Source organism: Protopterus annectens, chromosome 2.part1, assembly GCF_019279795.1.
Source record: "Protopterus annectens isolate FY-2018-M chromosome 2.part1, PAN1.0, whole genome shotgun sequence".
Lineage (NCBI taxonomy): Eukaryota > Metazoa > Chordata > Ceratodontiformes > Protopteridae > Protopterus > Protopterus annectens.
Window position 1 is genome coordinate 289,466,524 of NC_056729.1, and position 23,894 is coordinate 289,490,417.

Here is a 23,894-nt window from a genome sequence, read left to right on the forward strand (position 1 = left end):
GCTGGATATACTGCTGTGAAGCGGCAGAGTCATTTTTCAGCGTGCATCACTAGTACATTAATATCCTGCTGGACAACGTTCGTTCTCCAGTCAGGGTGCTGATGTACTGTTTGCCCATTCTCTAATATATATTAGTAGACCAACTTTTATTGTCACTCACTGCTTTTAAAGCTGTTATGCCAAAATGTTCCATAAATTACCAAATGGGAGCATATAAATCATTATGATAAAATCCTAACATTTTGTATACAATCTTTTTTTTTTTTAATTATCAAATGTGTTATGTACAGAATTTAACTTACCAGACATACCCCATGCTAACCCAGCTAGAAGACCCTTGGCTGCATCTGAAAGCAAAATGAAATGAGGAAATATTAAAGGCAATTTATGACAAATCCTAAAGATCCAAGCAAGCAATAATGCCCTGCAGGGTGTGTGTTAATATGTAATTAACGCCCACCCAGAGCATTAATTACACATTAACACACACCCTGGAGGGCATTATTATGCTTAGTAAATAATGGGCTCTCTGTAAAATTGTTGTGATTTACTTACTTATTTTCTTTTTTAAGTACTACATTATTTTTTTTATATTTTTTTTATGTAAAACAGTTCCTCCGCCTAATGTTCAAATTTGCTGTAGAATATTTAATGGTGTTGGAGGAAGAATTTTACAACCAAAATATAACACTTAAAATATCTAAGCATTTGCTTTATTTTTTGGTCCCTTAGCGTTTGGTTTGTTGCCAGTCATTGAAGACTGAAGTTACTAAATAATGGCATACATTTGAGTTTCAGACTATTATTTTCTTCAGACTATTCATACTAACACAAATCTTTTTAATTAAGCAAGCTTGTAAGTTTATAAGAGCAGTAATTAAAATCTGTTCCTATTTTTGAGCCTTTGTTCCCTCTTTATTTTAGGCTTTATCCATATTTCTTCAGCTGAAAGGTCCAGAGGTATGCAAACCTCTTTACGGTTGCTCTCAGTCTCTCACACACACTTCTGTTTCAGAAAATGTATGCTAACACAAATCCTAATAATCAAGTAAAATATGTTCCTATTTTGAACCGTTGTCCCCCATTTATTTTAGGTTTACCCAGATATTTGAGCTAAGAGTCAACAGACATACTTTTCAACAGTCCAGATTTTTGGCTCCTATGTTTGGTCCCATCCTCATAAAATGTGAAGTTTTCTGGAAAATCACTGGGGATTGAAGTCATTAAATAATGATAGACATTTGAGTTTCAGACTTCATATCCTTCAGATTTATTTATTTATTTGCATTTGTTTATCGGGAGGTCTACTGGGCCAGGGTGAGCCCGTTTTCAGTAGAGACCCAGAGAGAAAAACTCCAAAAAACAAAACATGATAAAGCTACAGAATCAAAATAAAGAAATCAAGCAGTGATAGTACAGAACACTACATTACATAATAGGTGATACAATAAAATAGATAATACTAGTTACACATATGTTAGATTTTAAGTATGCAAGCCAAACAAGAATACAACTGATAACATGGGATAATATTGAATGTGTGAACAATGCAGTATTGCAGATTTGCAGTACAAAGGGAAAGATGCAGGGCAACAGATTAAAGATACTGAAAGTAAGGTATATCCATAGAGCTACTGTTATGTAGGCATCAAGAGTAAATAGAAGATATGGCAACTGACATAGTAGATTACGTGTGGCTGGGTGGCACATGTTGGACTTAATAAGTTGGAAGCACTGAATGTATATGTGAGGAGCCTGAGCCATAAGTGAGCTGGGTATGAAAAAGTAAGAAGGCTAGGAATACTGTTTGGGAGAACAAGTGCAGTTTCAGGGTTACTAGTAGACCTAATTGAAGGAGGGAGAGCATTCTATTGTTTTGCTACAGCATACGGGTAATGTATTTGACTGGCAGAAAATTAGGTTTTGTTACTAAGGAGCATCTGACTGACTGATCACAAAGGTCTATTTGGGTGATACATGGTAATGGAATAATACACACTAATGGAAACCCTGTTGTTCTAGGAACTTTCTAAGTTTATAAGAGCACTATGTAAAATCTGTCCTTACTTTCAGTGGTGGCTGGTGACTTCAAATTAAAAGGGGTCTGCAGGAGACAGCTGAATGGGTGGGGCCAATTGGAATGGGTGTGGCCAACTGGGAAGGGGTGGAGCTATTCTCAAAAGCACAATAACTGGAACTTTAATTAAATACGCTGCTCTACATGCCAAACCGCCATTACTTGAGTCCAATCAAGACAAAATGAAGTGTAGAAGAAAAAATATTTCAGTGCATTGGCTACATGACAGTTTACTTAATATCTAGAAGGAAACAAAAAGGTTGTGAGGCATGAAAAAATAAAATACTTTTTAAATACATTACTGGAATGCCAGTCAAAATCAAGTATAAAAAAAACAGCAGCACTCAGCTCAAACCACTTCTCCTTGCACTGCAGTTCTAATTATAATTTATATTCAGCTTTATAAAAGTACCAAATAATATGCTGAAAGTAGCAATCTCTGTGATACCCCCACTTGTAAAAATGTTTTTTATCCAAAAAATACCTGCTACCTGACAACAACTACTTACTTGTTTCATGGGGAAGACATGATCAAAGTAAAAAATGAACAGCTCAAGATAAATAGCTTAAAGGATTACTGCACAGGTTATGGACCACACATGACAGATTGGCATTCTGTTTAGTTTATGGGTAAAGCCTGCAAAGATGACTGCAAGACTCCAACAAATGTAATCAGCTTCTGAAAATACTGTAATCCTGTCCTTTATTACAAATATTGTCATAGGAATTTCAATACCTAAGGCTTACACGTTATCTAGTTATGTAAATATTCTCTGCATGGCAACAACCAAAAGGATTTCAATGTTGGTAATTCTTTAACAGTTGTTGTTGTGTCTTTCAGCTTTTCCTGGTTAGGGGTCACCACAGCGGATAATAAGAAGCATAAATCAAAAGTATAAAAATATAACAGAAAACCAGAACATTCTGCAAAATCAAGGACAGATGAAAAGCCACTGTCGTACTTGTGTCTACCTTGGATGAGGGAATACTCTACACACTTACACTACATAACTGCTCCTTGCCTTGCTTGGACACATCCAGAGTCACTACATGGGGGAGTGGGGTGCAACAAGTATGTCACAATTTGATATGTCTCTGGCTGACGGTGATGGCTCTGACACTCATACCTCTCAACCTCAGAGCAAGAAATCTGGACAAAGCCATACACAGAAGTGGGACAAAGGCCCAAAATAAAGACAATTTTTAAATATTGCTCTTATAAACTTAGGAAGATAATAGAATAGTAGTACGCCTTGCATTAGTATGAATTTTTTGAAGGGTATAAAATCTGAAACTCAAATGTCTGCCATTATTTTCTAACTTCAGTCTTTAATGATTTGCCACTAATTTGCCGGAAAACCACAATTCTATGAAAAATGGACCAAAAATGTGATGTAAAAATATAAAACTGCCACATAATACAAGGGACACATTTTTAATACTAGTACTGTTAACTTGAGCAGCTGACAAAATAAGGGAATCTACATGCATTTCTGAAATAAATGTACTCTATAACTCTGATCATTACAGTTATTTATAATTGTAAACCCTCCATGCTTTCTTCCAAAATTGCCATTTTGCGGAGGGATTATTAGAGGGACAGCAACATTTTGAGCCAAAATTGAGGACAGTTGAGAGGTTTGGATATTCCTAATTCTGTAAAGCGATTTATTTGCACGCACCTCTCAACCTCTTAATGCAGAAAATCTGGACAAGGCCAAATATATTGGGGAAACATACAAACAGTACTAAAAATTGCTCTTGTATAAACTTAGACAGTTGATAGAATAACAGGTCTTGCTTTAGCATGCATTTTTTCTAAAGATTATGACACCTGAAACTCAATATCTGTCATTATTTAGTGACTTCAGTCCTAAATGAATTGCCAGAAAACCACAAATTTTATGAGGAACAAACCAAAAATAAGAAGCAAAAATCTATTAATTCTGCAAAACTCTGGACAGTTGAGAAGTATAGTTCAGCCGGGGCTTTCTTTGAGTTTGCTGCCCTCCCCACTCACAAAATCATGGTTGAATAGAGCCTCACACCTGCTGCCATTCCAATGTCCCATCCCTTGGTTATTTCGCCCAATTTACCATAAACACTGTAATGTGCATACTGCTTTACTTCTGCAATAATTTGGACTTAATTTGAAAGTTTTATTTTGCATTTTACAGCACAAACACTAATAGATATCTGCTAAACAAAACAATGCACTCTCACAATGAAAATAGACTTGGCATTAAAACTCCTCTGCCCTTGAAACTCACATTCATTGAAACAGCATTGAAACCCACATTCAAAGAAGATAACATTTTGGCAGTGGCAGATAAAGATTAAGTTTGGGCTGTTTTCAAATCACAGGCCCCTTGCACACGAAACATATACATGCTCTTTGATATACCTTCCTAATTGTATTAAATTATATTCCTTGTGCAATATGGTACAGTTTTAGAGGACATTTTAAATTTATTGTTTTGAACATTTGTCCAGTAAACAATGAAACAAAATGTATTCCCCAATAATGACAAAACTGCCCAATTCAGAACATTTCCGTCATAAAAGTCTAATCAAACTTCTACAGTCCACCAGTATCAGTAAATATGCACAATCTCTGAAAAAGTAAAAGTCATCTAAATAATTCCACATTAAAGAGATCTGTAACTAATGAAGAGGTTGCTGGTAGCAAACAACTTTATATTTCATAGTTTCATCTACAAATAAAGTGTCTGTTGCCCTTGAGGAATAAATTGCCTATATTACACTAAAAAATGATAAGCTAGTAATATTGCAATAATGAATGGATGGCAAACTGATAACAGGTTCATAGTTACTAGGTATCTTCACCATAAATGACTGCAGCATCCACCCCTTTGCAACACAGTACAGTATCAGCAATGCATCTACCTACTGTGGGAGTAGAACCCACAGCCTTCTGCATCAAAAGCAAGTACACTACCTGCTGTGCTATTAACAATGCAAGAAAACTCAGCATAATCAGCACTAAACTTTTGCTCCCCTGCAGCTCTCAGCTCCTTGTAAAATCTACTCGACACTCAGCTGTATCTCTGAACTTTGCAGCACAAGAAATCTGGAAAAAGCCAAAATTTATTGTAGGGGCAAAGGTCCAAAAACCAAGGACACATTTTAAACATTGCTTGTATAATGTTGGAAAGCTGCTAGAATAAAATGCTGTGTTACCACCATACATTTCACTGGCAAAACTTGAACCCAGGACCCTGTGCAAAACAGTCAGAGCAGCATACCACTATGCCAAATCAGCTGTTTTTTGAAAGAGAGGAAGACTGAAACTTAAATGGCTACCATTTAGTGAATTCAGTTCTCACCATAGCTGTCAACTTCTTAGCAAAAAACACCTGAACAAAGCCAATAATGGGGGAATACAGCCCCCAAACATATTCATTGAATTCAGTTCTCATCATAGCTCTCAACCTCTTAGACAAAAACACCTGCCCAAAGCCAGTAATGGGGGAATACAGCCCCCAAACATATTCAGTGAATTCAGTTCTCACTATAGCTCTCAACCTTAGCACAAAAAACCTGGATGAAGCCAATAATGGGGGAATACAGTCCCAAAATAGGGACAAATTTCAAATATCTATCTTATAAACTTAGAAAATTGCTAAAATAAAAGGTTTTGTGTTACTATAATAATTCTGAAGAATATGAAATCTGCAGTTCAAATGCCTGTCATTTTTATTTAACATTTGTTAACTAGGAAAGTCTGACTTGGAACAAAAGCCAAATTTCAGCAGATGCCCAGGGAGAAACGCTTCAGACACATGTCTTAGTAAGATGGGAGGACACCAGAGCACACCCACAAGGAGGACATGCAGACTCCACACAAAAGACACCCCGGGCAAGAATCAAACCAGAGAACCTGTAGCTGTCAGGCAACAATGCTACCACTGCACTACTGACTACACAGAAACAAAAATACAGACACCACAGACTTTATGAGGAACAAAACAGAACAAATATGAGGCAAAAAACTGCAAACTTTTTTACAAATGGTGGTGGGTAGGGAATTCAGGCTTTTGCCACTTGGGCCCAAGGTACAGGGTTCAAGCCTGTCGTATTCTCTACCCACCACCATGTATCCTGAGTTCTCTAGCCACTAGTATTTAGCAACTGGGGCATTTCACACACACACACACACACATACACACACACCCTGTTCCTGAGTCCATCTGTAACCCCGCTATTTAGTGTTTGCAGCTACACTGTATCCTCAGTCCCATGCAAGCTAACTGTCCTCCTGGCTGGTTACTCCATATCCTCAGTCCCTACTGTCCCTGGAAGAGTAGGCTCCAGCCTGCAGACGATGCAGTCCGGAACTCTTCCGTTCTATGCGATCATCACCGCATAGACTTCTGGGCATCTGCAGGGCACAGATGCCTTTCCCCCCTATCCGGACTGCTGACACAGCAGTCTGGAGTTCTCAGAGTTCCAGGAACTCCAAGCATGCATGTGCGGAGTTCCAGGACTTACGATTGATTGTTTTATTTTGTTGTTCTTCTTTCCACCGCTGGGGGGGGGGGCTGCAGTCCTATAGCACGAGTCGCCTCTGCTTATTTTGGGTTGTTTGCCCCTTGTTATTTGTGGCTCTGTCCAGCTTTCTTGTGCTGAAAGGTTGAGAGGTATGGGCAAGAGGTACGCAAACCTCTTAACTGATGCTGCTGCTGCCAGGGATCACTCTTTCTTCACGCTCTCTCTCTCTCTCTGTCACACAAACACACAGAGAGTCTATTCTGCTTTCATGCATGCATTTACTCATACACATAGACAAAAACAAACACACACACATTTTTTTCTGGTTTCATTTATTTTACACTCATTAAACAGCAACAGCACTGTTTAGGGGGTGGAAGACAACGGCTTGATCAATCTCTCACTCATAGACACATATACTCTCAAGCAAAGACAAACACATACACACCTCTTTTTTTATTTTAAATTTCTTATTTTGCACTCACTAAAATGCAAAAGCCCTGTTTAGTGAGTGTAAAATAATGGTGACCCTTAGTTTTTTTTTTCAGTCTGAGCTCCATGGCAACTTGACATGCTGCCATGAAGTGGTGAACTCATTTTTCGGCAGGCATTACTTGTAAATTAATACCATACCTCTCAACCTCTTAGAGCAAGAAATCCAGACAAAGCCATAAACAAAAGTGGGATAAGGGCCCCAAAATAGGGACAATTTTTAAATATTGCTCTTACAAACTTAGAAAGTTGATATAGACTAACAAGTTTTGCATTATCATGAATTTTCTGAAAGGTATGAAGTCTGAAAAATGTCTGTCATTCATACCTTTCAACTGTACAGATTTTCATAGAATGTCCAGATTCTTCACTCATGTTTTTAGTCTATTCCTCATAAAATGTGTGACTTTCTGGCAAATCAGTGGGATGATCTGAGGACTAAATCCGAGTTTCTTTAAAACCTTCAGAAAATGTATGTTAACACAAACCCTCTTACTCTAGCACTTTCTATGTTTATCAAAGCAATATTTAAAATGTGTCCCCACTTTTGGGCCTTTGTACATTTTGTCAGGCTTTGTCCAGACTTCTTGCACTAAGAGGTTGAGAGGTAAGCTGTTTTTATTTTCTAACTTTATTCCTTAATGACTTGCCAGTACTTTGCCAGAAAACCACAAACTTATAAAAACAGACAAAAAATATGAGGCAAAAATCTGGACATTCTGGGAACATCTGTGCAGTAGAGAGGTATGATTAATACCCTACTGGAGAACGTTTTTTCTCCAGTCAGGGTGCTGATGTACAGTTTGCCCATTCTCTAATATTTATTAGTAGATCAAAATTTTTTGACACCCATTTCTTTTAAAAATGTTGTGCCAAAATATTCTGTGAATTACCAGATGGGGGCATATAATATCAAATGAGTTATGTACAGAATTTAACTTACCAAACATACCACATGCTAACCCAGCTAGAAGACCCTTGGTTGCATCTGAAAATGAAATGAAAAGAGGAAATATTAGAGGCAATTTACAGCAAATCCTAATGGTCCAAGATTATTTAATGACCTTTTGTAAGCCTGGAGGCACAAAACTGACTGGTAAGACAACATTTAGGGCATGAAAACACACAGTTCTTTGTGTTCTGAACTAAGATATTATTATTAAAGGATGAGAGGCACCTCATTTCGGAAGTGCGTGTACCGCACTTCGAGTGTTTTTAAGACAACAGACCAACAGCAAGGCAGAAAACAGACCTTGGGCAATCTTTAAAGAAAACTTATAAAAAATCCCTGCACTCTAAAGTCTCAACCACACAAATTTGAGTTTACACGATTTTTACAGGGAAAAACATTAAGCGTACTTACACCGTTTGAGAACAGTTTTGTGCAACAGCGATGGACAGCTGTGTGAGGAAAAAAAAGAGTAAGGTCAGCTTTGGTCATACCAGAAATAAACTGCTATTAATAATGCATTATGACCATCACACAATACATGGTTTTAATTGTTAAGCCAGTGACACAACATACTGTAGTATCAGAAAAGAAGCCAGCATCAAAGATCGTTTTTTAAAGCAAGAAGACAAGATCTACAGACCATAGATAAATGGCAGAGGTTTCATTTAAGTTTTACGGAATAATTGTTGTTTGCGACCAAACCAAAGTAAACTTGTAACCAGAGTTACTTAGTAACTAAGCCTGCATGCAAGAACAGAATGCAGTTTTTCTTTCAACTAATTTTAATCACTAAAAGACAACGTATCACAACTGAAGTGTCACAGCACATAGGCGGATTGTCCACTGCGATGAACACATACAATTTTAGGAAAAAAAACACCAGATTATCAAAGTGATTGATATACATAACAATATATATGTGTGTGTACAATCACACATGTACTTCAAGATCAAAATGGTGCTTTCGAGTACTCGTGATGGTCAGTAAAATGGAAGTAGGAAACAAGCTTACGTGTATCAAGAACAGAAGTGCTTTAATTTTCCATAAATCGATAACGAATTCCATTTGAATCCGACTTGCTCTTCTAATAAATAATGAAACTTCTTATATTGAGTTATGCGAATCCGGTCATTAAAACAATCCTCAAGTACCGTACAAACAAGGATGCCTCAGTATTTGCTTATGTTTTGCTATGTTCTCTCGTGTTTAAAAAGAGATTCCCCGCCCCGACCCTCCAGTGATACCACCCACAACATGTAAGGCCCTCCCTTTTTCAGTTCAAAGTCTGAACTACTTTGGCGAAAAAAGGTGAAGCCCTAGGCGCTGCAGGAGGTTTGCGCGTGTTTGCTATAATTATGCAAGGGTGCTTTTCTGAGAGACAGTATTGCAGCAGGCAGCAAAACAAGAATGTAAAGAAGTCAAACTTGAATTGCAGTTCATGTTTTCCCCTCCCTCCGACACATGCCAAAGCAAATAAACTAGGTATTAACGACAGTGCTCTCTCCTTGTACTACAGAGAAATGAACCTATGTTAGTTTTAATATATTGTGCTCAGAATTTCACAGAATGCCCCGATTATCCCGAGATAATTTTGGTCTATCATTCATAAAATATAAGCTTTTATGGCAATTCTTTTGTGGATTACAGCCACTAAATGATGACAGGCATTTCAGTTTTAGACTTTGTATCCTTCAGAAAAATGTGCAGTAATCCAAAATCTACCATTCCAGCAACTTTGTAAGTTAATAATTGCATTTTGTAAACATTGTCCCTATTTTGGACTATTGTTCCAACATTTTTGGCTTTGTTCCTGATTTTTGTTGTGTTTCTCATAAAATTTGTGATTTTCTGGTAAATCATTAAGGGTTGAAGTCAGTAAATATTATAATGACAGGCATTTTGAATTTAAGACTTCATACTCTTCATGGTATGCAGCTTAATCCAAAACATGTTTTTCTAGCAACTTTCAAAGTTTATAAAAGCAATTGTTCCTAATTTTAAGCCTTTGACCCCCTTGGCTATGTCCAAAATTCTTGCACTGAGAATTTGAGAAATATGTTTGCATGTTTGTATAGTATGCAACAGATTACCATCAGACTATGTGCCTGAACACACATACACTTGTACATTTTTATATATTTATATATAATATACACACACACACACACACACACACATATATATATATATATATATATATATATATACACACACATTACGCATATATAGAAATATAGATAAATACGTATACATTGCACACACACACACACACACACACACACACACACACACACACACACACGTCAGAAAAATGTGCACTAATCCAAAATCTGCCATTCCAGCACATTACACACACACACACACACAGACACCTAGTTATATATTCCTTTAGCAGTCGCTTCTGGGTAGCAAACCACAGAATTGCTAAGGAACACATCAATCAGGAAGGTATGGTATACTTCCTGCTGTAACAATATTGTTCTAAGCAAACCTGATGCATTTATTCTAAGATATTTTCTGCTGTTTTATTCCACTGCACGTGTGCGTGTATGCGTGTGTGTGTGTGTGTGTGTGTGTGTGTGTGTGTGTGTGTGTGTGTGTGTGTGTAGACGCACATGCAAACTTCAGTATGATTTAATTTAAGGTTACAAATTTAAAAAGTTCAATGACTTTAGGCTTAAGAGGATTTTGCTGTCTTTACAGCTATTGTTTCATTTCCCAAATGTGGAATGGGCAGCTAGTAAAGAAGCTGAAGGCTCCAAACCATTAATAGTCTGCTTCGTGTATACTAAAGTTTGATTCCTTCCACCTCTGTTTGCCTGCTGTGGGATTCCAAGCAAATCATTTACACAAATAGTGTTCCTAAGCCATCCCTGAGAAGAGACATTTGTGTCCATTAGGTTTACCTGGACAACAAAGAAATAAAAAAAAAATGTTTGAGAGCCATGGGATTATTATATAACTTTTAAAAGTTTGTAATTTTTTATCAAGTGTGCATTTAATTTTAATGTCAAGACTGAGCCAAAGGGAGTAGGCACTGTGTAGTGTGCCTTCTTGGATGAGAAGAAAGTGTCTTGGATTTGAGGATATTAGATGTAAGTTGCAACATTAAAGTAATTCAGATATGACTGTTCAGCTTTTTCAATTCAGTATGCAGTTGTTTTTCTTTGTGAGGAGGGACTATCTGACAGTCAAGATTAGCAGGTGTTTCATTTTTTAAAAAAGGAGGAAGATACAAAGGGACACTGAGCATTAAGGCAATTATTTAGAGCTATGTTATGACAGTGGTCTGGAGAACTACTAAGATGGGCATCTCTCAGGGAGTCATGCATGCGTGTTGGACAGAGATGAGGCAGTGCACGAGTTTGGGTTAATTTATTTTACAAAGATTTAGCCCAATTAATAATCTATTCACATAGTAAAGTGAAAACCAAGGAGCTAGAATTTCAAGTATGTAAGAACAACAGATAAGGGGATGGTTGCCGAATGGAGGCAATATATTAGTTATATGACAAGACATGATTTTGATTACATTCTGGTTATGGTAAGTTTCTTTGGTTGAGGATGGGTAGGCTACAGTAACGGTGCAGAGCAAAGCATTAACTAACAGTATATGGCCATACACAGGCAGATTCATACCCCTGGAGCACATTCTGTAGCAAGAGAAAGAATGGCCTATGAACTTGCATAATTATTATTTAACCTGGTTTCAACAATAGCTGCCAAGGTGTCAGCCACAGTTTGAGAGATCTAAATGTATTATCAATTCTTGAGCTGCTGATGTATGCAATTTAAATGTGTTTATTCTGAAGAAAAGGGAGAGAGAAATTTTGTGTGGGAACAGTAAAAGAGGCAACTAATGTGCTAAGATTTTTTTGTCCTTTGGCATGTGATTGTAGGATAATGAGAATGAGAGGAAACAGAACAGAGACAATATCATAAAATATATTATCCAAAAAGTGAACATGGTGATGGAGTGGAAAGAGGAGATGTGATGGGTAGGATTAGATGAATGACTCATCAGAGGTTCATTAATACATGGCATCTACTTAAAGGTAGAACACAAATGGAGTGTAGAAGAAGAAATGTAGAAGAACGGAGCAAGTGGAAGTATGGGTTATTAATGCAAAAAGGCATTACATAAGGTCCTTTATCTGGAATAAGTAAACGAGGAGTTGTCTGAAAAGGAATGGAACTAAAGTGTGAGGAGGGGCAGTAGCAAACTGAAGCAAAGAATGGAGCGAAAAGAATGTAATGAAAAGTGAGAGAAAATGGAAGAGCTGTCAAGGAATAGAAAGTTCTAATGTAAATAATAAAAAAAAATGGGATGCAGCCCCCTATTTAAAAAAACACAGGAACACAGGAGGTTGTAGTAGCTCTCACTGATGGAAGCTACTTGTTTAGTAAGTTTAGGGAGATAAACTGGAGTAAAGGAAGTATAAAAGGTGAAGGGGTAGGACAAGGTAAGAGAAGGCAATGCAAAAATAAAGTTATTTAAAGGAACAGGAAAGAAGATATGTACTGAAAGTTGTTCTGACGGAGTATTAATATGATTTAAACAGCAGTGACTATGCAATTTAAGAATGGAGGTGGGGTCAAATGATGGTGAAAATATACGAGGGAACCAGGGAATATGATAAGAATAGATATTTAAGGAGAATTCAGAGGTAAAGTGTCAGTGTTGAGAGGTGCAAAAATATAATTCAGTTAATAATGGAGTTTGGGCAATCAAATTCGGTGCTTAAAGAGAAATGCAGATTTGTATTATTTTCAGAGATTAGGGTGTAGTATTGTGATATAAGTAATGATGCAGAGTGAGGGTATAATAAGGGGTAGACAGTTTAATTGGCTCAACATATGTCTCATGCTGAACAATTAGTTCATGTGCACGCTGAAGCAGCAAACCTTGGAAATTAAATTTTCTACTGCGTTTTAAATAGCTAAGTGCACACTCAGAACACTTGATAACTCTTCTAACAGATCATCATTTAAGAGATAATAAACAAATTTCAAGTTAGCACTGTTGATGTCAATGCATTTACTAAATAATGACGTCATTCTTTCACTTTAGAGTGTGCTACTTATGAAGATTACAATAAAATAAATGCATTCCACTAGGTGGTGCCATATATCATCAATGCAAACTAGGAAAGCAACCGCAGCACTTTCTGTTGAATTTTGGAATATGGCCAGGTCATAAAAATAACAACTGTGGAGCATTTATCCAACAGCAGTTTGGTGAACTGACTGTGACATATTACTATCTGGTCAGCAAAAGTATACAAAAAGGTTTTTTTGTGATATTGGGACTTGGGAATGTAAATTGCCTGAAGTCTGCACTCTGGGAGTGAAAGTAGATAATATTATTTTTCGACCTCAACCCAGTTTTAGTGTGAAGCCAATCTTTTAAAAGGGTCAGGATAGTCTGTGACGCTGCCTAAGAAAATCAGAGAAAACATTTACTGTTTGAACTAACACCCCCTAAACAAACCACTAGGAGACAACATTTAGTTCAGTCATTAAACCTTTGTATTGTACCTGGCAGGGTTGTATTGTGAGAGCAGTACACCACAGAACATTCTTTATAATCACGTTATTGCATATGCAGACAAAAGAGTTAGAACAGTTTATTTGTAGTGAAGCTTTGTTGAAATATCCAGTGACAGAAACATTTTTTAAAAAGTTGCAGCCACAGTAAATCTAAGTGGAATAATACACAGCAAGGGAAACAAAATGCTGAAGTAGGAACTCAACAATCAGTGTTAAAATGTCACCACCTAAAAATACAGAATATTATTAGAGAAACAGAGTGCACAAAGGGAAATTAACCAGTATGGATTAAACATTCTTGCATAACATTCATTTGAATAGAGTATGATAGTATGGGCAAAAGACAACCCCGCACACCCCACAAGGAAAAATCGCTTTAAATGCATACTCAAGTAGCACACCTCGGAACAAAAGCAGTTTCATAGGGAGCTTCACAGCAGGTAAGCACACGCACATAAGCTTCTCTAAAACAGGCCTTTTTAAGGTCTTCTAAGGGAATTGCAGGTTCATAGCACTGTAATTACAAGGGAAATGTAATACTGTGGCACTTTTTGTCCATTCATAATTAAGCAACAAAATGCATTTCATCTACTAGGAGGTGTTCTATATCATAAAAACAGACTCCGAAATGTTATTTGAGCAATTACAGCACATTTTGCTAAATTCTCAAGTATATCCAGGTAATCAAAATAACAATGTGTTTGACATTTACATACAGAAGTTAAATGAGATAACTCTCTGGGCAAATTACTAGGTACTAAAAGTCTATGATTAAAGCACTTTTCCTCATATTAGGAATATAAAGTACATAAAGTCTACACTTTGCGAATGTAATTAGCTACAACAAGGGTATTTATTAACATCAGCTCACTTTTTCAAGGATACAGGCAGCTGTATTCAGTGAAGAAGTTGATGTTTTAAAAATGTTGAACCTGATGTATGTCAATTTTTTTTTTGGGGGGGGTTATTTACTTTGTGCTTTACTACTTTTAGTCAGTGCATGCTGTTGTACATTATGGAGAAACTAATCTTTCTAAAAGACTTAGGAAGGTATATGCAGTACTCGTTTGATATTTTTATTCTTTGGGGTGGGAACTGTTGCAGAGTTTTAATTTAGATAGCTGTACATTATGGGGAAGACAGCCTAGCTCTATGATATAGAGGGATGGTACCCTTTTGTGGCACCAGTAACAGAGCTTGTCCTCTGAGAGGAATAACAGAGAAGCTTGAAGGCTACTTCACTTGTAGAAGTGAGGGGACATTGTTTGTGTTTGGGCCACTGCATGCCTCTCCTCAGAGCCATGCTGAGTGTGTGCAATAGTGACAGGGAAGAAAATGAAAAAATGCTTGAGCCACCCCTGATGGCTGCTTTGATGATCTCCCCCCCCCTTAGTTATCCGTTGCTGATTGCTGATTGAAGGGATCAAAATGGTGACTAGACTGAGGGAAGGTCTGATGGCAGAAAGGCAGCAGGGTCAAAGAGGGGCAAAAAAATAAATCAGAGAAAGAATCTTTTTAAAAGGGTTATGGGTGGTCTATAGAATTTCTTTGCTTTATGTTTGTTTGTTTTTGTTTCCAGGAAATTCAGATTGTTTTACATTGTCCATTTTCAGCTGTGGCCCAGAGAGAAAATGTATTTATTTATTTACATTTGTTGATAGGGAGTGTCCGACTGGACATAGGTCCATTTTCAGCGGAGGCCCGGGGAGAAAAGCTCCACAGTTAAAATAAACAGACAGTAGATACATTGGATTACATAGCGATTAACAATTTAACATACCAATTACTTACAACATATTTACAGATGAAGAACATAGTACATCAGTAGACAACTACAATCTTTATCTGTGAAGTACATAACAGACATTAACAAATGTTACAATAAGAAGTTCCTGCTGTATAATAAGTAGTAGGCTTATGAGCATCTGAGCTTGCTATAATCAAGGTAGTTAGTGGAGTGGAAAGAAAGGTAGTGGTTGGATGGGGTGGGTGATATTAGAGTGGGAGTTGCAAGGGCATAGCCAGCATGTTTTTTAAAAGGTCAAATCATTAGTACAGGTACAATATAACAAAGTTTAGACAGACTCTAAAGAAATGAAAGCGTTCAGAAATAATGGATTCATTAAGACAGGATTAGGAGGAACTATTATACAAAGATATAAAGTGCAATTAATTCCAAGAAGTAACATCAGTTCATATTGCAGAACATCACTGGAGCAAGATATTATCACTTAAAATGTGGCAACATTACTTAGCACTGGAGAGTATCAACAATATGGGAGCTAAAGAAACATAATACGCACCTATATATACAATAACATGCTAGATGACAGAAAAGCAGTAATGCGAACATTTCTCATGGGATGAGTGCAATAAATTCACTTTAGTCAGATATAAAAAAAAATCTGGAAAGAAATAGTTCATTAAGAAAAAAGAGAACTCTTGATAATTTGAGTACTTTTATCCTGGCATACAGATTCAGAACAGTTGCAAATTCTAATGTCATAAACCTGTCTTTAGAAATCACTCCCCGTAATGAATCAGTCTGATAATGAGGAGGTGATGGCTGGGCAGGCACTTCACTTCGGTTTCAGAAAAAGACTATGTTTTTCCACAGATTACTTATACCTTAACTCTAACTTAGTATGCCACCTAAATGAGCTAAAGCTGAGTTCTGTACTGCAGTCAGCAATGTAAGACATGGGCTACAATATCAGTTTAAAGAAAATATTAGACACTTATTTTCAAGCCTACTGCCTGCCCTGCATGAGCCAATCTAGTCATACATTACACACCAAATCGATCCCAAAGATCAGAAGACAAAAATCTCTTGGCTATCTCAAAACCCACAAGAAAACCAGGTCACTCTCTGTAGTCTTACTCTGTATCTATGCTATGGAATTCACTACCTCTAACTATCATGCCTATGCCTATTCTAACCCATTTCAAAGCCTCTTTAAAAAATCATCTCAAAAATACATGGGTCTGCTCCTGCATAAAGCCTGCCTAATGCACACCTCTTCCTCTTCTTCCACACCAGCCTCATCTTCCTCTTATGTTACATTTCACTCCTTCACAGTCTGCAAGGGCCTAAAGCTCTCCGAACTTCTTCTCTGTTTCTATACAATATCCTTAAGTTATCTCATTTAACTTCTTTATGTAAATGTCAAACACATTGTTATTTTGATTACCTGGATATACTTGAGAATTTAACAAAATGTGCTGTAATTGCTCAAGCTGTAATGTTTCTATTCTTAACTCTCTCACTATTTTTCTGCATCACTAAGTTTCTGGCGATTATTTTCCTAATTGAAACCAACATTCTATTTTTTCATGTACTAGAACAGTTAATGTCATACAGCGCACTACATACATACTACATTTGGACACTGTCTACTCATAGGCTATGTATATGGTGAGAATGGCTATCACTATCTATCTTTTAACTCTATAGCATTGTCTAGAAGTGCAATCTTGTAACATAGTTTCTTTCAACTTATTTTTGTATAGTATTTCTAATGTCATTTGTATTGTATTGTATTTGTTCTGTATGTGGAGCTTTTCTCCCCAGGCCACTGCTGAAAATGGGTACTGTAGATCTAGTCAGAGCACCCAGGTAAACAAATATCAAATAAATAAATAAAATAAAAATAAATACATTTGGCAGAGTATATGCCTTGTTACTGTGGACTAACCATATGTGGCAGCCATCATATATTATGTTAGGTCCCAAAATATGCAGAGTATGAAGATTACAGCTAGTCCATACAAAGATGACATAGGAATATATGGCAATAAACATGATGGCAGTTCAAAGACAAAGACAGATATTGTCCTAGACAGCAGCAGCTGATCTAACTTTAGATAGTTCTGTGTTTTATGCACATGTTACATGTTAACCTTGTGCACAGCAATCAACATGTATGCACTCTCCATCTTTTTTGGTGCTAGCATGCTATATGATGGCTTTCATTTATGACAGCATACAACATCAAGTCATTTACTTTGCCAAGCACCCAGCAGTAATTTGTTGAACTGTTGTGGTAGTACAGTACTCGTAACAGCAAAGAAAGAGAAAACAGTTAGACTTTGTTGTGTTTACTACATTTTGGTCTCATAGTTGTTACCAGTGATAGATCAAAGTACAGAAGAGGGAGAGAGGGTGTATTCAAATCTCAGTTCCATTAGCCAGACTATATTATAGAAGTTTTTTTTTTTTGAGGGGGGGATATGCCTTCACCTTTACCCTGTTGGATTATGGAAAACCCAGTACATTAGTATAACATTCTTCTCTTTGAAATAAAGTGGCTTTGATTTGCTTGTGAAAAACATTTTTGTTATTTTGTTATATAAAATGTAACTGTGGTGATAGATTGTTTCATATAAAATATATATTTTATAGAGCACTTTATTAACATAAAAAAGCTAACAATAAACTTGTCACTGTGATGTCCCTCCTCAGGGCCAGTGATCAAGGTGCTTCAATCCTCACCACGGACACTGGTGGGGGAACGTTCACTTTAAAAGAAATAGACACACACAGTATTTTCAGATGTAGCTCTCTGCACCAAGCACAATTTCCCTTAAGAGCACACAGGGAACACACTCCAGTCCTGGGGCAGGATTCTGTCTCTCTATCCAGGTCCCAAATAAGAAGCCACACTGACCACCAAGGAGCTGTGTGTCCTTGTTTCAATTAGCTGATACACACACTCTGAGATTTGATTTTTACCCCCCCCCCCACACACACACACACACTTGGGAAAGGCTGGCACAGATAACCAGCTCTACCATCTCTGACCAGGCTATAAAGTAGTTCCACTGTCACCAGCCAGCTACTCTAAGGGTCTTACAGGGTATCCAGTCATACTGAGTGAAATTAATACTAATACCAATGGTAATGCTGATCGAACAGCAAGACTTTCAGGAGCGTAATGCCACAACATCAGTAAATAAATATAAGTACTCTCAAAGGTTAGATATTTCCTAAAAAGTCCATCCACAGCAAAAAAGTTTAAATATATTTAATAATAAATAATAAAAGAACATGAACATACGGAATATCTATTTGAATAAACAGCAGAGTTTCAATCACATGAAATAAAAATAACACTGATGGAAAGATTCACACAGATACAGAAAAACAATACTTAACTAATCTCACTATATTTTCCTGACTGATCTAAAGAATTACTGTTTTCTACTTACTTAACAGAGCAAAGCAAGATGAAGTAGGTGAGTGGTCTTGCTGTCAGGTCCAAGACAGAGTGTTGAGTGTCACTATCACATCTCTCATTAATAGCTAAAAAAACTCAGCACTGGCTATAGAATGACATCACATATGGTCACCTGATTCTGTGGTTCCTACACTACCCCCTTTACTAGAAGCTGAATCAGGATATTGCACATATGTGTCACAATACACACATAGAGCTTTGCTAAGATGTGTTACAGCATCTGGAAGCCATAAAACCATTTCAACACTTCCATCCTGTCACTTGTCTGGTCAGGATAAAACAGAATAAACATTTGTGGGTTCAGTTCAAGCAGCTTTATTACACACAGACACATCAGGAATGAGGCTTTTTAACTTAAACTTAAATAAAGTTATGAACAGACTGACTACCACACTCATATATGCTAACACACTGGCTGTTCTCTCAAAATGGCACTGCTGCCTGCACATGCTTACTATTTGTATGTACGTGCTTTCATCTGGAAATGCTTCTTAAAGGTACATGCAGATGCTCTGATTTCACATCCTCCGCTTTGAGAAATAGTCCATATGCAAAATGAACGTATTCAATGACATGCAATTTACAGAAATGATCTTTTGACATGAAATAATACAGAACTAATTATTTGACATGTGATCATACAAAATCAGAGACATATAAAACAATCATGTCCAGGTTACTGTGTATTTTACACTAGGTCTGGAAATACGACCTGATCGTGTAACATAAAAGTCAGAATTGGATCTAGCAAAGATGGGGACCGTCTTCAAGGAATGTTCAGTGTTGGGGACATCTGGGATATCATCAGGAATGGGAAGGGATACTGAGACATGTTCTTCGGTATGAACATTGTCAGGGTTGCTCCGAGATCTAGACTCCGTATCACAGCTACAGTGCTGTGATATAATTTCTGATACAGGAAGAAGATGTCTGCAGTTTCTCCTGTATTCTGTACCCTCAAATTCCACTAAGTAGGATCTTGGCACCGCACATATACCTCTCACTTGACCAATTTGATCAAAGCCTTTTGCCGTTTGCATCCTCACTGTCTCTCCTTCTTTTAACTGATGATGAAATCTGCTCATTTTATCATACTGGACTTCTGAGAAAAATGCTTTTTAAAAAGTTGGGCTTTGGTTGCTCTGTTGTTTTTAACATTAGGCACCAACAAACTAGAACCGATAGACACGGTTGTTCTGATTTGCCTAGATAGAAGTCTCTGAGCAAGCGAGCCAAGTAGGTTGTCACGGGGTATATTTCTGAGATTAAGTAAATTCAAGAAGACATCAGTATTGTTATGCTTTGACCTCTCTAGTAATTGCTTTGCACTCTGTATTGCATGTTCAGCAAGGCCGTTTGATTGTGGGTATTCAGGACTACAAGTAACATGGACAAAGTCCCACTCTTTTGCAAATCTCTGAAACAATTGACTGGCAAACTGACAACCATTGACAGAAATAACTTTATGTGGACTACCATGAACTGAGAAATGATCTATCATCTTATTAATAACAGCACTGGATGTTAGGTTAGGTAGCAAATCAGTCTCAAACCAGTTCAAATAAGAGTATATCAATGCTAAGTAATGCTGATTGTTCCACTGAAATATGTCATTTACTTCTGTTGACCAAGGCAGTTCAGGAATTTGGCTTAGCTGAAGGGGCTGTTTTTGCAAATGCGGCTTAGTACTGTTGCACACTGAACAAGAAGAAAGCACTTCATCAATGTCTTTCGATAGAGAAGGCCAAAATACTAGTCCTCTCATCCTTCTTTTGGTAGAATCGGAACCTTGGTGGCCACAATGCAAAATCTGAATGTATTCACATTGTAAGGAAGTAGGAACAATAACTTTTGGACCGTTGAAAAAGATGCCATCTTCCATCAGCATTTCATCTCTGTATGGAAAGTAAGGTTGCACTTCTGGCAGTTCACAGGATTGCTTCAGTGGCCATCCTACATTGATGAAGTGGTTGAGCTTTTGCAAAATTGGATCAGTCTTCGTTTGATCTCTCAGCTCATCAAGTCTCGTCATAGAAAAATTGTGCACTTCCATGACATCAAAGTCAAAATTCTCTGTATCAAGCTGTTCCATGGTATTTCTGGGTGATCTGGATAAGGTATCAGCCAGATAAAGAAGTTTGCCTTTTGTATAGACTGTTTTGAAATTATACTTTTGCAATTTCAGCAAAATTCTTTGTAGTCTTGCTGGAGCTAAATGCATAGACTTCTTTAAAATAGTGCTAGAGGTTGATGATCAGTCTCGATCTGGATAGCTCGGCCATAAATATAATCATGAAACTTCAAACTTGCGAGCACAATTGCCAAAAGTTCCTTCTCCATTTGAGCATACTGCATCTCAGTTTGAGTAAGAGTTCTAGATGCATAGGCAACAGGTCTGCCCTTTTGAAGAATAACTGCACCAAGACCATACTTTGAAGCATCACAGGAAATAACTACTGGTTTGTGGACATCATAGTATTTTAATCTAGGTGGGTAAGCTATTTGCTGTTTGAAGTTATCAAATGCTCTCTGGTATTGTTCTAACCATGACCAGGCAACATTTCTGCATGTCATCTCTTATAAAGGTGCTGATAACTCACTAAAGTGAGGGATAAATTTGCCCAAATAGTTAACCATACCAAGAAAATGCTGTGGGGCTTGGACATTGTCTTGAGCTGGCATCCCAAGAATGGCTGCTTGTTAAGAAGGATCTGGTCATAAGCCTGTACTGGTAAATAAGTGACCCACATAAGTAACTGATTGTAGTCTGAATTTGTACTTCAGAGTACTGAGCTTTAAATTCATTTCACGCACTCTGTCCAGAACTTTCCTGAGGTTTCTGTCATGCTCTGCTTCACCATTACCTCCAATCAGTAAATCATCAACTATTATTGCACACTGCTAGCCTGAAAAAAATACTCTGTTGCACACTGAAAGACTTCACTGGCAGAATTTATTCCAAAAGGCATACTGAGAAATCTGTATCTACCAAATGGGGTAATGAATGTAGTCAGTAGTGAAGATCTGTGATCAAGCATCATTTGCCAAAATGAACTCTTTGCATCTAAGACAGAAAAAAACAGTAACATTTGGCATGAGGGTTGCAATCTCCTCGACTGTGCACATATGATGATGAGGTCTCTTTAATGCCTTGTTTAAGTCTCTTGGGTCAATGCATATTCTGATTTCATCTAAATTTTTCTTATGAGCAGCTACCATGGAAGACACCTGCTCAGTTGATTCTGTGACTCGACAAATCACACCTTGCTGCACCATTTTGTCTAACTGGACCTTGACTTTGTCTTGCATAGCTATTGGAACTCTTCTTACTGGTCTGACCACTGGACTGACCTCTGGGTCTAATTTCATGGAGTACACAACTGGAAGTTTGCCTAGCTTGCCGTCGAAAACATCAGCATATTCTGAGAAACTAGTGTCATTAAATCTGGAACTGGGACATGTGCTTACTTACATGATGGACTTCTCTGGTAAAAGAAAGCAGTTTCATTCTCAAACTGTCTCTGAGACCTAATAATGATTGCACAGGTCTTTTAACTACATAAAATTGCAAGCTGTAAATGTTCCCAGCTGAATAACATGAAAGCACTACTGAGCCTTTGGTTTGAATCTCTTTACCTCCATAAGCAACAAGCTTCACAAAGTTGACCAAATTAAGTTGCTCACTTTAGCAAATGTTTTTGCTGACATCACATTACACTTTGAACCAGTGTCTAATTTGAGCTCCGTGGGATTACCATTGATCAGGACAGTACAAAATACTTCATTCTTTGCAACAAATCTACTGCACTAACCTTTTCACCGACCGCCGATACACCATCTATGTAGAAAGTAGGGTTGCAACTTTCTGCTTGATCAACTTGCTTCTTTGAGTGACTTTCTTAATAACTGAATGAAGCTTGCATGATTTACAAAACTTTTGAAAATTATTCTATTTTTTGCACTTGTGGCATTGCTGAACAAATGCTAAGCATTCTCTCTTTTAGACTCATGATTGGCACTGCAATTACAACAGTTAGCAATAAGACTTGACTTGGGTTTTGCTGATTCACCCTTGTACTGTACTGAGCATTCCCTTTTTACTGAACTAGTCTTGGAACTTGCTAGAAAGTAATGAGGTTTCCCAGGGGAACCCACAGGGGTTGCTGATACCATGTGCTTAGGCCTGTTTCTGCTTGCCACGTGTTGCATGCTGTCTACATTTGCTCTAGAGGCTGCTGAAACCATGTTCTTATCACATGCAAGCATACTTGTGTGCCTTTCTGTGAGCTCATGGATTTGACAAACCACTATGGCTTTGCTTAACATTAAATCACTGTCATAAAGCAAATTCTTTCTTACTGCAGCACTGTTAACACCACAGACAAGCCTGTGCTTTATTAATTCATCTTTCAAGTCACCACATCTGCACATTTTGGCTTTGTTTCTCAAGTCAGTGATATAAGCTGCAAAAGTTTCTCCTGGCTTTTGGTCTCTTGTATAGAATAAGTGCCTCTCTAATGTAACATTTGTCTGGGGGTTGCACATTTCTCTAACTTTACATTTTAAGCACTTGGGGTCCTCCCTTGATTCAGCCAGTACCACAATATGGTGGTTTCTCCCTCTCCTGCATATACTGCTGACATGCACAAATGAATGCTCTCTTTCAATAGCCTCTGACCCAGCTAAGGTAAGCAAAATGAATGCCCTTATACTTGCATCTCTGTCAGAAAAAGCTGCTTGTATGAAAATATATATTATGATCAAACACAAGTGGGCTAGGTCTGCGAAATGCCTCTGCCATATAAACACACAGTAGTGAAGGTGCTTGAAATCATGTATGAACATACACACATAAATATATATGCCAGAACTTTATGCCAGTACTTGTAATTATGCCGAATAGCACAGCAAACTCTTTGAAATAGCGGCAATTTGCCAAATAAGTCTCCGTAGCACAAGAACACTCTGAAATCACTGTACTTTGTGAAACTTCTCCTTATCAGTGTAAGAAATACTTCAAAATGACTGCACTTTGCAAATAAATTGTACACAGTGGAAGAACCTCTCAAAATG

The 23,894-nt window shown here is 37.4% G+C and overlaps 1 protein-coding gene across 1 annotated transcript in view; it reads right to left on the reverse strand.

Moving 5' to 3' along the window:
- Positions 1-9,226, reverse strand: part of TMEM52 (transmembrane protein 52) — a 21,375-nt gene extending 12,149 nt beyond the window's left edge. The window contains exons 1-3 of the mRNA XM_044062138.1: positions 9,046-9,226; positions 8,445-8,482; positions 8,025-8,069 (exon numbers count right to left, since the gene is read on the reverse strand). Coding sequence (XP_043918073.1) covers positions 8,025-8,069; positions 8,445-8,482; positions 9,046-9,099 — 137 coding nt within the window. The 5' untranslated portion in view covers positions 9,100-9,226. The remainder of the gene's footprint in view (positions 1-8,024; positions 8,070-8,444; positions 8,483-9,045) is intronic.
- Between the last annotated feature and the right edge of the window lie 14,668 nt (positions 9,227-23,894).